Here is a 17,376-nt window from a genome sequence, read left to right as displayed (position 1 = left end):
TGGTTTTACTGGTAACACTGGGAGCCCTGGTGTAACTGGGAACACTGTTGTAACTGGGCGAGATGGGAGCATTGTTGTTGCTGGGCTCATTGGAGTTACTGGGTGCCCTGGAGTTACTTGGCACACTGGGGTTACTGGGAGCCCTCGTGTTACTAGGTGCGCTGGGGTTACTGGGCATATTGGTTTTACTGGGAGTACTGGTGTTACTGGGAGCACTGGGGTTATTGGGAGCACTGGTGCTTCTGGGTGCCCTGGAGTTATTGGGAGTAGTGGTGTTACTGGGAGCACTGGGAGCACTGGCGTTACTGGGCATCCTGGTGGTATTTGGAGCGCTGGTGTTACAGGGGGGATTGGGTTTACTAGTAGCACTGGTTTACTGGTAGGGATGGTGACTCCACCACTTCCCTGGGTAGCCCATCCCAATGCCTAATAACCCTTTCAGTGAAGAAATTTTTCCTCATGCCTAACCTGAACCTCCCCTGGTGGATCTTGAGACTATGATGTCCTCTAGTCTTGTTGGTAGTTGCCTGGGAGAAGAGGCCGACCCCCACCCCACTACAACCTACTTTCAGGTAGTTGTAGAAAGTGATAAGGTCTCCCCTCAGCCTCCTTTTCTCCAGGTTAAACAATCCCAGCTTCCCCAACTGCTCCTCATAGGTCAGACCCTCCAGATCCCTCACCAGCTTTGTTGCCTTCCTCTGGACTTGCTCCAGCACCTCAATGTCTTTCTTGAAGTGAGAGGCCCAGAACTGGACACGGTACTCAAGGTGCAGCCTCACCAGTGCCGAGTACAGGGAGACAATTACTTCCCTAGCTCTGCTGGCCACACTATTCCTGATACAAGTCCAGATGCTGTTGGCCTTCTTAGCCATCTGGGCACACTGCTGGCTCACGTTCAGCTGGCTGTCCACCAATACCCCCAAGTCCTTTTCCACCGGGCCGCTTTCCAACCACTCTTCCTTCAGCCTGTAGAGCTGTATGGCGTTTTTATGGCCAAAATGTAGGACCCAGCACTTGGCCTTGCTGAACTTCATGCCATTGGTCTTGGTCCATCTATCTAACCTGTCCAGATCCCTCTGCAGAGGCTTCCTACCCTCTGGCAGATCAACACTCCCACCCAACTTGGTGTCGCCCACGAATTTACTGAGGGTGCACTTGATACCCTCATCCAGATCGTTGATAAAGATGTTAAACAGGACTGGGCCCAGTACTGAGCCCTGGGGGACACCACTAGTGACCGGACGCCAACTGGATGAGGTACCATTCACCACCACTCTCTGGGCCTGGCCATCCAGCCAGTTCTTAACCCAGTGAAGAGTGCACCTGTCCAAGCCATTGGAGAATGCTGTGGCAGACAGTATCAAAGGCTTTGCTGAAGTCCAAGGATACTACATCCACAGCCTTTCCCTCATCCACTAGACAGGTCACCTGGTCATAAAAAGAGATCAGGTTGGTCAGGCAGGACCTGCCCTTTCTAAACCCGTGCTGACTGGGCCTGATCCCCTGATTGTCCTCTAGGTGCTGTGTAATTGCACTCAAGATTTTCTGTTCCATGACGTTGCCAGGCACCAAGGTCAGTCTGACAGGCCTGTAGTTCCCAGGATCCTCCTTCTGGTCCTTCTCGTGGATGGGCGTTACACTGGCCAGTCTCCAGTCATCTGGGACCTCCCCGGTTAGCCAGGACTGATAATAAAGAATGGAGAGTGGCTTAGAAACCTCTTCCGCCAGCTCCCTCGGTACACTTGGGTGGACACCGTCCGGTCCAATAGACTTGTGAGTGTCCAAGTGGCACAACAGGTCACTAATTACTTTCTCCTTCATTATAGGGGGTCTATTCTGCTCCCTGTCCCTGTCTACTGGCTCAGGGGGGCAGTTGCCCTGAGGATAACCAGTCTTACTGTGAAAGACTGAGGCAAAGAAGGCATTAAGCACCTCAGACTTTTCCTCATCCCTGATTACAATGTTCTCCCCCACATCCAATGAGGAATGGAGATGTTCCCTTGATCTCTTTTTGTTGTTTATGTATTTATAAAAACACTTTTTATTATCTTTTACTGCACTGGCCAGATTGAGTTCTAGTTGAGATTTCACCTTTCTAATTTTCCTTCCACATGACCTAACAACATCCTTTTACTATTCCTGAGTTGTCTGCCCCTTTTTCCAAAGATCATAAGCCTTCTTTGTTTCCCTAAGTTCCTGAGAAAGATCCCTGTTCAACCAGGCTGGACTTCACAGAATCACAGAATCACAGAATGTTAGAGATTGGAAGGGACCTCGAAAGATCATCTAGTCCAATCCCCCTGCCGGAGCAGGATTGCCTAGACCATATCACACAGGAACGCGTCCAGGCAGGTTTTGAATGTCTCCAGAGAAGGAGACCCACAACCTCTCTGGGCAGCCTGTTCCAGTGTTCAGTCACCCTCACCGTAAAGAAGTTTTTCCTCATATTTATGTGGAACCTCCTGTGTTCCTGCTTGCACCCATTGCCCCTTGTCCTGTCAAGGGATGTCACTGAGAAGAGCCTGGCTCCATCCTCATGACACTTGCCCTTCACATATTTATAAACATTAATGAGGTCACCCCTCAGTCTCCTCTTCTCTAAGCTAAAGAGACCCAGCTCCCTCAGCCTCTCCTCATAAGGGAGATGTTCCACTCCCTTCATCATCTTCGTGGCTCTGCGCTGGACTCTCTCTAGCAGTTCCCTGTCCTTCTTGAACCGAGGGGCCCAGAACTGGACACAATATTCCAGATGCGGCCTCACCAGGGCAGAGTAGAGGGGAGGAGAACCTCTCTTGACCTGCTAACCACACCCCTTCTAATACACCCCAGGATGCCATTGGCCTTCTTGGCCACAAGGGCACACTGCTGGCTCATGCTCATCCTGCTGTCCACTAGGACCCCCAGGTCCCTTTCCCCTACGCTGGTCTCCAACAGGTCTGCCCGCAACTTGTACTGGTACATGGGGTTGTTCTTGCCCAGATGCAGGACTCTACACTTGCCTTTGTTATATTTCATTAAATTTCTCCCCGCCCAACTCTCCAGCCTGTCCAGGTCTCTCTGAATGGCTGCGCAGCCTTCCGGTGTGTCAGCCACTCCTCCCAGTTTGGTGTCATCAGCGAACTTGCTGACAGTGCACTCTATTCCCTCATCCAAGTCATTAATGAATATATTGAATAGAACTGGTCCCAGTACCGACCCTTGAGGGACTCCGCTAGACACAGGCCTCCAGCTGGACTCAGTCCCATTGACCACCACTCTCTGGCTTCTTTCCTTCAGCCAGTTCACAATCCACCTCACTACCCGATCATCCAGACCACACTTCCCCAGTTTAGCTGCGAGGATGCTGTGGGAAACTGTGTCAAACGCTTTACTGAAATCGAGATAGACCACATCCACAGCTTTACCATCATCTATCCACCGGGTAACATCCTCATAAAAGGCTATCAAGTTGGTTAAGCATGACTTCCCGTTGGTGAAGCCATGTTGACTGCCCCTAATGACTCCAGGCATTGTAGCTCACATGCAGGGCTGCTTGGCAGGTAGTCCCAAACGGCTCTGATAATTTCCTTTGCTTCACCTTTTCTTTCCTTTTTTTCCTCTTTTCCCACTCACAATTTCTTCCCATTGACCATCTTTGTACCACCCTGTGCAAACAGCCCCCCTCTCTGTCTCCTGTCCTCCCTTGCCCTTTTTTGGGGTTTTTTGGTAACCTCATTTGGGGTTTTGGTACCTTCATTTGGGGTTTTGGTACCTTCATTTGAGGTTTCTGAGCTTGTCTCCATGAGAATTCCTACCTTGGTCAGTAATATCATTAAACTAGTACCTCCTTCTATTATCTCTAGTGTCCTACAATTCCCCATGCTGTTATCTAATCAGAGGCACCACAACTTTGTTGGGCCATCTGTACAAACACATTAACAGCTGTCAAAACAGAGCTTCACTCCAGGGGCATCTTGAGAATGTCTCTGATTTGGCAATAGAAGCCTCATGAAGCTTTACAAGGAGAAGTAACGGGAGCAACGGGAGAGGTGCCTGAGGACTGGAGGAAAGCGAAAGTCACTCCAGTCTTCAAAAAGGGCAAGAAGGAGGACCCGGGTAACTATAGACCGGTCAGCCTCACCTCCATCCCCGGAAAGGTGATGGAACAACTTGTCCTTGGTGCTGTCTCTAGGCACATCAAGGATAGGGGGATCATTAGGGGCACTCAGCATGGCTTCACCAAGGGGAAGTCATGCTCAACCAACTTGACAGCCTTTTATGAGGATGTTACCCGGTGGATAGATGATGGTAAAGCTGTGGATGTGGTCTATCTCTATTTCAGTAAAGCGTTTGACACGGTCTCCCACAGCATCCTCGCAGCTAAACTGGGGAAGTGTGGTCTGGATGATCGGGTAGTGAGGTGGATTGTGAACTGGCTGAAGGGAAGAAGCCAGAGAGTGGTGATCAATGGGACTGAGTCCAGTTGGAGGCCTGTGTCTAGCGGAGTCCCTCAAGGGTCGGTACTGGGACCAGTTCTATTCAATATATTCATTAATGACTTGGACGAGGGAATAGAGTGCACTGTCAGCAAGTTCGCTGATGACACAAAACTGGGAGGAATGGCTGACACACCGGAAGGCTACACAGCCATTCAGAGAGACCTGGACAGGCTGGAGAGTTGGGCGGGGAGAAATTTAATGAAATATAATAAGGGCAAGTGTAGAGTCCTGCATCTGGGCAAGAACAACCCCATGTACCAGTACAAGTTGGGGACAGACCTGTTGGAGACCAGCGTAGGGGAAAGGGACCTGGGGGTCCTAGTGGACAGCAGGATGAGCATGAGCCAGCAGTGTGCCCTTGTGGCCAAGAAGGCCAATGGCATCCTGGGGTGTATTAGAAGGGGTGTGGTCAGCAGGTCAAGAGAGGTTCTCCTCCCCCTCTACTCTGCCCTGGTGAGGCCGCATCTGGAGTATTGTGTCCAGTTCTGGGCCCTTCAGTTCAAGAAGGACAGGGAACTGCTAGAGAGAGTCCAGCGCAGAGCCACGAAGATGATTAAGGGGGTGGAACATCTCCCTTATGAGGAGAGGCTGAGGGAGCTGGGTCTCTTTAGCTTAGAGAAGAGGAGACTGAGGGGTGACCTCATTAATGTTTATAAATATGTAAAGGGCAAGTGTCAAGAGGATGGAGCCAGGCTCTTCTCAGTGACATCCCTTGACAGGACAAGGGGCAATGGGTGCAAGCTGGAACACAGGAGGTTCCACTTAAATATGAGGAAAAACTTCTTTACGGTGAGGGTGACTGAACACTGGCACAGGCTGCCCAGAGAGGTTGTGGAGTCTCCTTCTCTGGAGGCATTCAAAACCCTCCTGGATGCGTTCCTGTGTGATATGGTCTAGGCAATCCTGCTCCGGCAGGGGGATTGGACTAGATGATATTTCGAGGTCCCTTCCAATCCCTGACATTCTGTGATTCTGTGATTCTGTGAAGTTGCAAGTCCTTTTTTGGAGGTAAAATAACCGCAGATGTGAAGGCAGTCTGGGACCTGAACAGCTCAGGAGTGACCCTGAGGAGAAGGGCCTGGGCATTACGAGGGATGCCATAGCAGTGAGTGGTGTGTGCTCAAAGTTAATAAGGCCAACAGCATACAGGGCTGCATGAGGAGGAGTGTGGCCACCCAGACAACGGAGTTATCATCCCTCTTGACTCAGCACTGGTGTGGTGATATCTGGACTAGTGTGTCTGGTTGTGCGGCTCCCAGGTCTGGAGGAATGGGAGGAACCGGTAGGCTCCAGTGGAGATCAGTCAGGATGGCCATTGGGGTTTGTGTGGAGAGCCTGAGGGCCCTGGTCTTCTCTAGCCTGGTGAAGTGAAGGCTCAGGGCACTACAGTAGTAGCCTGCACCACCTTGAAGGGTGGTTTCAGAGATGACGGAGCTTTTCTTAGCAGTGGGAAGAGAAGGAAACCTCCACAAAGTGCATCTTGGAAGGTTCAGACTGGAGGTGAGGGAAAAGAAATCCCACTCAAAGGGTAGCCTGGTGGTGCAAGAGGTCACCCAGAGGGAGTCTGGATCAGCACATGGCTTTGTGTTTCAAGGAACAGGCAGCAAGAATGGAGAGACACCACTGAAGGTATAGAAATGCTGGGGTGAGAGCTAGGTGGGAAAGCAAGATGGGTGTCTGCAGCCTGGAGGGAAAGAGGTGCAGGCATGGGACAGTGTAGGACAGCCTGCAGGAGAGATGGCCAAGGGCTCTGGCCAGACTAAAAGGCTCAAGAGGACTGAGGGCTTTGTCCCCTTGGTCATGGCTGTTGCCTCTGCCATTGAGGCCTACCAGGAGAAATTTTCTTTTGAGGCTCTGGACTTTGTTTCCCCTGCTTGAGGAGGTCAGGAGGTGTCATAGATTTTTTTCCTAAGCTTCTCACTGCTCACCTTCACATCCCACTACGCCTATGAAGAGCCCTGAGCCATGTGTGAGGGACAGGAGCTGCCTTCCCAGGACCTGGAGGGTCAGGGCTTGGCCTTTCTGCTTCATCAAACAAACCAAAGGGTTTTCTCAGCATTACAGCCACCTGCACAGGGCCTTTGCCTACCTGCAATCACAGCCTCCAATTATCTGCTCTAACGAGTCCTTGGGGAGGCTTTGTCAGTAATGGCCCACAGTGGGGCTCATTAATGCTTCCAGGTACTTTGAGTTTTGCTTCTGCCTTCTTGAGCAGTTTCTTCAATCTTCTCTCAGTACCTGAGGTTCAGCGACTCAGCACCCAATACACCATGGGGCTCATTAAAATACAGAAAGCCCTATCGAACTGTTTCTCTTCCTGTAATTTTCTTCAAGTCATCAAGACTTGTCCAGCTGATTAGAGAGGCTTCATAGTGTAGTTAAGGAGGAAGATTTCAAAGTGCAGCTAATAAAAATGAGGTTTTTTATTTTAAAGTGTATTTTTTATTACTTTTCATTTTAAAGTAGAGGTGGTAGAAGCATTCTCCAAGTGGTATTGATCCAGAGTGTCTCCTCAGGAGCTCTGGACAGCTAGGAAAAGGGTCCCTTGAGGTCTGACACTGTATGGGCAAATTTGCTCCTCATCTACCCAACCCCACCATTTCTGTCATTGGCCACCTGGGACTTAGGTCACTGTTCCTTGCATCAGACTTCTCCACTGAAGTCTGCAGCTGGATGTTACAGGTCTTTTGCATCATTTCCCACCTGCTCTCCTTGGAGAACTGGCTGCACACAGGCACAGGAGAAATCTTCCTATTTGTAAGGAAAGAAAAGTAAATCATGAGATATTTCATAAACAATAAAACAGACTCTGCAACCACATGCTGAGTACAAGCTGCCTCTAATGAGGTCATCTTTCTACAAGGGATAATCTTATGAGAAGTGTTTTAGATAGGTAGATAAAAAAAAAAAAGATAGATAGAATCATAATGAAAGAGCTGGCTTAGGAGACAATTAGACTGTTGCAAGATAGGAAAACCTTTAACTACCCGAAACTCAAAACAGCAGCAGCTGGCAAGCTGAGAGGAATATGAAGAACGAGGAACAAATCATAGAATCACAGAATCATGGAGTATCCCAAAATGGTTGAACAGGACTTTCCCTTTGTGAACTCATGTTGACTGTGTCTGATGTTTACATTGTCCTTTAAGTGCCTTTCAATAGCACCCAGCATCATCGAATCATAGAATAGCTCAAGTTGGAAGGGACCCATTAGGATCGAGTCCAACTCCCTGCTCCTCACAGGACTACCTAAAAATAAAACATAAGATTAAGAGCGTTGTCCAGATGCTCCTTGAACTCTGACAGGCTTGGTGTCGTGACCACTTCTCTGGGGAGCCTGTTCTAGTCACCAACCACCCTCTCAGTGATCAACCTTTTCCTAATGTCCGATATGAAGTTCCTCTGACGCAGCCTCATTCCAGTTCCTCATGTCCTGTTGCTGGTCACCACAGATCAGCACCTCCCCCTCTGCTGCCCACCTTAAGGAAGCTGTAGACTGCATTGAGGTCACCCCTCAACCTTCTCTTCTCCCAGCTGAACAAACCAAGTGACCTCAGCCACTCCTCGTAAGTCTTGCCCTTGAAGCCTTTCACCATCTTGATCGCCCTCCTCTGGACATACTCTCATAGTTTGATGTCCTTCTTTGATGTCCTATTGAGGTGTCCAAAACTGCACACAGTACTTGAGGTGGGGTTGCCCCAGTGCAGCATAAAGTGGGACAATCACCTGTCTCAACCGGTTAGCTATGCTGTGCTGGATGCACCCCTGGACACAGCTGGCCCTTTTGGCTCCCATGACACGCTGTTGACTCCAACTTGCCATCAACCCAAACTCCCAGATCTCTTTCTGTGGGGATGCTCTCCAGCCTCTCATCTGCCAGTTTTTATGTATAACCAGGGTTATCCCATCCTAGGTGGAGCCTCTGCCTGGTGGAGAGTCCAGTAAAAGGCCACAAAGAGCATCTCTGGTATGAGGGTACCTGGAGAGAACTGGGACCTTTCAGTCTGGGGAAGAGAAGGAACATGGTGTCTGTTCCTACTCCAGTGTGGATCTATCCACAGGGCCCAGTCCTTCAGAGGTGCACCTTCTCTGGTGTGGGCAACTCGTCACGGTCCCTGCAGGGGTGTACATGTTCTGCCATGGGCTTATCGAAAGACAACCGCCTCCTCAATTGAGGTACCTCTGGTGTCAACTTATCCACAGGTCACCGTCCATTTGATTTCTATTCACACTGGAGTTTTAGCAAGTTCCCTCGCTGCCCCCAAGCCTACTCACTGGCAGGAGCAGAGTGAAAAAAAAAAAGAACCGTTGAGATGAGGTGCCCTGTGGGACTTCATACTTACAAACAAGGAAGAGCTGGTCAGGGATGTAACAGTCAGGGGTGAGAAAGTAGAGTGTCAGATCCTGAGAGAATGGAAAAAGGCCAAGAGCAGGACTTCAGGAGAGCAGGGTTTGGCCTGCAAGGCAACCTGCTTGGAAGAATCCCATTGGATACGGCCCTGCAGAGCAGAGGGGTGCAGAGAGGTGTTTGATGGCTCAGGATCTCCTCTTCAAGCTCCAGAATGGTCCATGCCCACATGCAAAAAAGTTGAGAAAAGGTGTCAGGAGGCTGGCACGGATGAGAAAGGAGGTCCTGAAAAATATCAAGCATGAAGAGGAAGCACAGAGAAGGCGGAAGCTGGCTGCCTTCCAGCCTCAGTGGTTCTGTACTGCTGTGCTGGAGAGAGACATTTCATGTGTGTGTTTGTCTGTGCATGGGAGAAATGGGGGGATGAGGGGATCCTGGGGCCAGCTCCCAGATAGACGGAGGGTCTAAGACCAGCTTCTGGAGTTCTGTGTGTCTTTAGAGGTCTACATTTTCCACTAATACAGCCTTGCATACAAACAGCCCAACCCTCATTTACCCTTTCTCCGCTGACCCTGCTGTTGCTTGCTTTGTCCCCTCCTTTGGTGTTTTGGAGATTGTGTTCAGGGCAATTTCTACCTGGGTCTGCAGTGCCCTGCAGCTCCTCATGCTGTTCTCTTGTGAGAGACACCACAACCAGGGTGAGCCATCTGCACACAGTCATTACCAGCTGACCAAATGGAGCTTCAGTCCAGGGGGACCTTGAGAAACTCCAGGATCTGACCAAGAGAAACATCTTGAACTTTTACAAGGAGAAGTGACCAGTCCTGCATCGGGGGAAAGAACAACCCTGTGCATCAGAGCATGCTGGGACCTGAAGTGCTGAGGAGTGACCCTGAGGAGAAGGAGCTGAGTACTAGGCAGGACGCCATAAGAGACATCGGGGCGTGCTCAGTATGAACCAGGCCAGCTGCAGACAGGGCTGCATTAGGGTGAGCATGGCCCCCTGGCTCAGGGGGATCATTATGCCCCTCAACACAGCACAAGGGTTTGTCCTGGTGATCAGCTCCCCATTTCAGAGGACTGAGGAGGACCTGGAGAGTGTGCAGAGGAGGTCTGCCAAGGTGGGGTTTGGAGCCTCAAGCACATGCCCTGTGTGGAGAGGCTGAGACACCTGGGCTTCTTTGGCCCTTTGCCCAGTGGCGCAGAGGCTCAAGGCAGTGCAGGATTAGCCTGAGAGTGCTTGAGGGTTTTTTTCCAATATGGTGGAGCTTTCCTGAAAGTTTGGAACCAGCATGAGAAAGAAAAAAATGCCACAAAGTGCAGCTTGGGAGGTTGAGAGTGGTCATGAGGAGAAAGAAATATCACTGCAAGTGCAGTGCTGTGATACAATGGGGCACACAGAAAGAGTCTGGTTTAGGCAGAGCTTTTAGGCTTCCTTCTTGTGCCTGAGTTTATCCAGGAGCTCCTTGTTCATCCGTGCAGGCCTCCTGGCGTGTTTGCCTGCCTTCCTCTGTGTAGGGATGCATCACTCCCGGAGCACTGGGAGCACTGGTGCTACGGCGAGCACTGGGAGCACTGATGTTCTTTGGCCCACTGGTGTTACTGGGAGCCCTCGTAATACTGGGCAGACTGGTATTACTGGGTGCGCTGGGCTTACGCCAGACTGGAAGCACTGGTGTTACTAGGAGCGCTGGCGTTACTGGGCACATTGGTTTTACTGGGAGTCCTGGTGTTACTGGGAGCACTGGGGTTACTGGGCAACACGGTCTTACTAAACACCTTGGTGTTACTGGGAGCACTGGTGATATTGGGTGCACTGGGGTTTCTGGGAGTGCTGTTGTTACTAGGTGCGCTGGTGTTACTGGGAACACTGGGAGCCCTGTGAGTACTGGGGTTACTTGGAACACTGGTGTTACTGGGAGTACAGGGAGCACCGGGGTTATATGGAGCATTGGCGATCCCCCGGGGCACTCAGGCCACCACCGTGTGGGTCCGGCCCTGGAGCATTCAGGCTACCACCTTAGGGGTCCAGCCACAGAGTGGCCCCACCTTCAGGGTTCAGCCATGGACCCACAGGCTTTCAGGCCAGCACCCTAGGGGTCTATCCAGGGACCGACGGGCACTCAGGCCACCACTGTGTAGGACCCCGGGGGCAATCAGGCCACCACCATGGGGGTCCAGCCATGGAGTGGCCCCACCATGGGGATCTAGTCACAGACCCGCGGGCAATCAGGCCACCACCGTGGGGGATCTCCGGAGCATTCAGGTCACAACGTGTGGGTCAAGCCACCCACCTGCAGGCACTCAGGCCACCACCATGGGGAACCCCCATGGCACTCAGGCCACCACCTTGGGGGTCCAGCCACGGGCTCCTGGGCACTCAGGCCACTACCGTGGGGGACCCTTAGGGCCCTCAGGCCTCTACTGTGTGTGTGCAGACACGAAGTGGCCCCACCCTTGGGGTCCAGCCACAGACCCGCAGGCAGTCAGGCCAGCACCATTGAGGACCCCTGGCCACTCAAGCCACCACCGTAGGGGTCGAGCCACGTAGTGGCCCCACCCTCGGGGTCCAACCACGGACGCGCGGGCACTCAGGCCACCACCATGGGGGTCCAGGCACGGACCCATGGGCACTCAGGCCACCACTGTGGGGGTCCAGCAACTGAGTTGCCCCACCGTGGGGGTCCATCCTCGGACCAGCAGGCACTCAGACTCCCACTGTGGGGGACCCCCGGAGCATTCAGACCACCACTACTGGGGACCCCCTAGAACTCCATCCACAACTGTGGGGGTCCAGCCACAGACCCACGGGCAATCAGGCCACCACATGCAGCACTACAGGCTGGGGGAAGAGTGGTTAGAGAGCGTCCCGGCAGAAAGAGACTTGGGGGTGCTGATCGACAGACGGCTAAACATGAGCCAGCAGTGTGCCCAAGTGGCCAAGAAGGCCAATGGCATCCTGGCCTCTATTAGGAATAATGCAGCCAGCCGGTCTGGGGAAGTGATCGTCCCTCTGTACTTGGCACTGGTGAGGCCGCACCTTGAATCCAGTGTCCAGTTCTGGGCCCTGCACTTCAAGAAACATGTTGAGGTGTTGGAGTGAGTCCAGAGGAGGGCGACCAAGCTGGTGAAGGGTCTGGAGGGTGTGACCTACGAGGAACGGCTGAGGGAGCTGGGGTTGTTTAGCCTGGAGAAGAGGAGGCTCAGAGGTGACCTTATTGCAGTCTACAACTACCTGAAGGAAGGTTGTAGTGGAGTGGTAGTCGGCCTCTTCTCCCAGGCAACTAGCGATAGGACAAGAGGACACAGTCTCAAGCTTCTTCAGGGGAGGTTCAGGTTGGACATCAGGAAGAATTTCTTCTCAGAAAGGGTCATTAGACATTGGAATGGGCTGCCCAGGGAGGTGGTGGAGTCACCATCTCTGAATGTGTTTAAGAAAAGACTGGACATGGCCCTTAGTGCCATGGTCTAGTTGACAGGGTGGTGTCAGGGCAACGGTTGGACTCGATGAGCCCAGAGGGCTCTTCCAACCTGGTTGATTCTGTGATTCTGTGATTCTGTAGGCGTGCTGGGAGCACTGGTGTTTCTTGGCCCACTGGTGTTACTGGGCGCACTGAGGTAGTTCAAGGCCTCCGCCCAGCTTTGCATCATCCACAAAGCAGCTGAAAGTGTGCTCTGTCACATCATACAGGGGGATAATAAAGATGTTCAACAGTGATGGCCCAAGTGCTGGAAACTGAGGGATTCCACTAGTAACTGGCTGCAAGGAGGATTTTGTACCACTGATGACATTTGGGCTTAAGAGTCCAGCCACCTTCCCACGCAGAGTTCACTTCTTCAGCCCAGAAGCACCACTATGCCTATAAGGACACCATGGGACACCATGTCTAAGCCCTTTCAAAACTCCATGCACACAACATGCTTTCTTTCCCCTGCCCATTTTGGTTCAGCAATCCCTTTCTTGTCCTTCAGGTGCCTGGAAATGGCTGCAGGAGAACATGTCCCATCCCCTTCCCAGGGTTGAAGGCAGTCTGACGGACCTGTAATTTCCCCATTTCTCTTTCCTCCCCTTCTTGAAGATGGATTTGACTTCTGCCTTTCCAGGGACCCCAGAACCTCTCTGATTGCTCTGGCACTTCTGAGAGCACAATCCACAATCACAGGCAAGGGTGACATAGCAGACAGGAGCACTTGCAATGCGCCTGTCTAAGGCAGCTGAGATGAATCTCACTGGGCCAGTGGGGTTTGTTCCTGGAGTCACACACAGAAATGTCAGGGTTCTGTCAGGCATCCACATCTGAGCCGGCCTCATGGACACCTATGCACCCAGGGATGTTCAGAGACAGAGTCTGTCCCTTTTACACAAGGACGCAGGAGTCATAGTGTCTCCCTGGCCTGCTCCTGCCACTTCCAGAGGATGGGAGACACCACAGCCTTGTGGTGTATCTTCCTCCTCTGCACTCGTCTGAGATGCCCCACATCATGAGGAACGGACAGAGGGAGCTCAGTTCAAGGAAGCACATCCCAGTGCTGCATTCAGGTGGATTCCCACGATACGTTACTCTCAACATGAAGTGACCTCGACACACTGTCTGTCCCACAGGCCTGCATGGAACACAAAGGAAGAGCAGTTTGTGTTCCCTCGGTTCATCTTGCTTCACGCACATGTTTTGCATGTTTACATCTCATCTGTACAATGCAAACATGGACTTCTGACCTCCTCATTTGGTGTCCTTCCGTGAAGGGACAGAGAACCTAACCAAGCTGGGGTGAGAGGCCAGTGCTGGGATTGATGGTTGAGGGGCTAGTCCATGATGATTGCCCTGGGGCAGCTTCCCTACAGTGTCCAGCAATGATCGACACAGACCAGACACGGCTTTGCTGGTCCTTCAGGTCTCTCACAGGAGGTCTGGCTGTGAGGACACTGCTGCGTGCCCAACCCTGCACACCCACACTCTTTAGCTGTACGCTGGTGTTTTCATTTGTGGGACACTTTCTTGGGCATGTTCTGGAGAAAATCTTTGGAAGAAGACCTAAGCCTTCAGGCAGTGCCCTGAGGAGATCACCTTTCTTTATGGAAAGGCTGTTATGGAGGCCAGCTCTGTCACAGAGGTGCCCATTGCCTGTTCCTGCCTGTGGTCACAGGACTACCATGCAGCACAACTGTGACCAAGCTGCCACAGCACTCAGGCCTTACACCAACACAAGGGATCAGAGAGTGTGGAAGTGGAAAGAGAACAGCTCTGGAAAATCAGATGGTGGTGATCCCTGGCAGTGCTGTCATGCTGAGACTCTGTTCCCCTCCACCCATGCACACAGGAACTGTCCCTGAAGCTCCAAAAAGGCCTTGGAGGAACAATCTCAGGAAAGAAATAGTCACTACAGGATCTTTTATTTTGTTTAAACACACAGAGAGCACGGCTCCTCATTTCCACAGCCAAAAAAGAAAAGCAGACAGTGAATTAGAAAGGGGATGACAACATTATCACAAGTAAAAAAACACCACCACCACCAAAAAAATAAAAAAAGACAGGCTGGGCCTGTAATGAGTTACATTATAACTGCGCTGCAGAAGATGATGGGCACTTTATTGCTTCGAAAAAAACACACAGTCATCAGTTTCCACAGGGCATCCTTCATTTCCTTGTTCCTCATGCTGTAGATGAGGGGGTTCACTGCAGGAGGCACCACCGAGTACAGAACTGCCATCATCAGATCCAGGTATGAGGAGGAGATGGAGGGGGGCTTCAGGTAGGCAAACACTGCAGTGCTGATAACCAGGGAGACCACGGCCAGGTGAGGGAGGCACGTGGAAAAGGCTTTGTGCCGTCCCTGCTGAGAGGGGATTCTCAGCACAGCCCTGAAGATCTGCACATAGGACACCACAATGAAAACAAAAGAGCCAAAACCTAAACAGACACTAACCACAAGAAGCCCAGCCTCCCTGAGGTAGGAGTGTGAACAGGAGAGCTTGAGGATCTGTGGGATTTCACAGAAGAACTGGTCCAAGGCATTTCCTCGGCAGAGGGGTAGTGAAAATGTATTGGCCGTGTGCAACATGGCATAGAAGAAACAACTGCTCCAGGCAGCTGCTGCCATGTGGACACAAGCTCTGGTGCCCATCAGGGTCCCGTAGTACAGGGGTTTGCAGATGGCAACGTAGCGGTCATAGGCCATGATGGTGAGAAGAGAATACTCTGATGTCATCAAAAAGAAAAAGAAAAAGACCTGGGCAGCACATCCCAAGTAGGAGATGTCTCTGCTGTCCCAGAGGGAATTGGCCATGGATTTGGGGAGAGTGGTTGAGATGGAGCCCAGGTCAAGGAGGGAGAGGTTGAGGAGGAAGAAGTACATGGGGGTGTGGAGGCGGTGGTCACAGGCTATGACTGTGATGATGAGGCCGTTTCCCAGGAGGGCAGCCAGGTAGATGGCCAGAAAGAGCCAGAAGTGCAAGAGCCGCAGCTCCCGTGTGTCTGCAAACGCCAGGAGGAGGAACTGAGTGATGGAGCTGCTGTTGGACATTTGGTCCCTCTGGGCATGGGGACCTGTCATACGAGGAAAAGACAGTGACAAGTTACAGGAGACTTCTCTAAGTAAAATCAAAACCATTTCCCAAAGTTTCCCCACCTGTAACACAAAGACATCCTTTTGTTTTTCTAGGAGAAATTCCTTGAGCTCTGTGGCTGGAGTTGGGTTGGTGCTGGCTGAGTGTGCAATGAAGAGCAGGGCAGTTGCCCATGGGCTCTCGATCATCAGCCCTGCTCTGCAGAAGTGGGTAGGGGCAGGGACCGTTTCTGGTGGTCAACTTTGTCCAGTGAAACTGTTGTTAACAGCCCGTCAGCATCTGCACCCCCAGTGCTAAGGAACAGGGAGGGCAGAAGGCAGTTTAAGAGTTCTAGGTTCTTTTACTGCTCCCCCTCCATCTCACTTGAGGAGTATTCTTGGATGTCAGAAACCCTCAGCATTTCTGCTGCACTCAGGGAGAACAGAGCGAGTCCTGTGAGGCAAGAGGATTGCCTGTGGGTTAGTGCAGAGTGAGAGGAGCTGGTCTGTCCCTCCATCAAGTTCCCAGTTTCTCTGGGCTTGCACCTTTCTGAGATGGAGGGTTATCACACTCCCATGTTACCCGGAAAAATAACCAGATGCTGCTGAGAGCAGAGGGATCCACTGCAGACCACTAAATGTCTCACCCTTTCTCAAGGTCTCAGCACCCCACGTCCAGCCCACGACACTCATGCCTTATTTCACCAACCCAACAGCATTTCCTCAGTTGCAGAGGGTTTGCGTTCTCCATGGGGCTTTAAGATAAAACAGAGGTGCATCCTTGCATCCTTGCATCCTTGAGGGCATTTTGCACCTTGGAAGGACAGGATCTCAAGGGGACAGCCAAGTGTCCTAAAAAGGGCATCTCAGTAAGTTATACTCAGCTCATATCCCAGCCTCACAGACTGTATTGACCAGATCCCAAAGGTGCTAGGAAAGCTGGGACACTTGTTCCCACGGACACACCTGCATGAAAGGACCCACAAGATCAGTGTGTGACTCTGCAGCTCAAACTCCACCTCCCCAGAGAGCCTGGCAGCAAGAATGAAATAACCACAGCAATAAGAGAGACAAGTGGAGAAACAAGGGGAAATCCAGTGAGGGTGTGGCTGGGAGAGGCCAGGGCAGAGGCAGGCAGGCCCTCAGGACAGCGGTACCCTGACCCATCTGTGCACGCCACCTCCCACACACCAGCATTGCCGGGCAGCTGCTCTCAGCCCCTGTGCTCTGCAGAGGGAACTGGGCACGTGGTTGGAGAGCTGCACCACGGCTCTGCTGGAGCTCTGGCTGCACAGGAGGGGGTTCATGTCCTGGACCCCACAGCCCTGAGGGCAGACGCTTTGGTGGGTGGGAGAGGAGGCAAGGGGGCTTGCTCAGAGGAAGGGGTCTGCATTGGTGGGGGTCAGACAGAGTTTTCTGAATTCTCCCTCGCACAACATTTTTGGCTTTAGTTTCCTCTCTTTCCCAGATCATATCGATACTGCCTGGAGATTTTCCTCCTGGGAGGTGTTTCCGTGTCAGTGCTCACAGACCCCATTGCAACCTCTGTGCACTCACCTACACAAACCTGCCTCTTTGCAGGGCACTGGCTGTGTGTGTGTTCCTGTTTGGAGGTTCAGAAGGGCAGAACACCCTGATGGGTCCAGCAAAGGTGATGCTGATGGTGTCCATGGGCAGAGGAGTGTCTGAAGGAACTTTAGGTGTCTCCTAGCAGACCTACTGACCACTCAAAGATACAGCTCAGGAGTCTCAATGACTTATTCAGAGTTCATGACCCTTTTTCTAGTTCACTTTTTCTTTCCCCCCACTCCCCTCCTGTCCCCTGCCCTCAAAGTAGGAAACTGAAAACACAGACTCAGGAAATCTCCTTATCTTTATAGAAAACCCTGCCTTGACCTTCCTCTTGAAACATCCCCTTGCAAGTTTCCTAGTGCTGATCTGGAGCTGTGAGCAGCCCTGGCCCACACAACACCCTCTCGACAGCAGAAGGACCCTGCCCTGCCTGGA

The 17,376-nt window shown here is 51.9% G+C and overlaps 1 protein-coding gene across 1 annotated transcript; it reads right to left on the bottom strand.

Moving 5' to 3' along the window:
* Positions 1–14,376: 14,376 nt before the first annotated feature.
* On the bottom strand, positions 14,377–15,435 carry LOC137677042 (olfactory receptor 14I1-like). The gene has a single exon (XM_068424231.1). It carries the CDS (start codon positions 15,433–15,435, stop codon positions 14,377–14,379), a length of 1,059 nt encoding a protein of 352 aa, XP_068280332.1.
* Between the last annotated feature and the right edge of the window lie 1,941 nt (positions 15,436–17,376).

Source organism: Nyctibius grandis, assembly GCF_013368605.1.
Source record: "Nyctibius grandis isolate bNycGra1 chromosome 34 unlocalized genomic scaffold, bNycGra1.pri SUPER_34_unloc_2, whole genome shotgun sequence".
Taxonomy (NCBI): Eukaryota; Metazoa; Chordata; class Aves; order Nyctibiiformes; family Nyctibiidae; genus Nyctibius; species Nyctibius grandis.
This window is presented reverse-complemented; position numbering and strand designations above follow the sequence as displayed.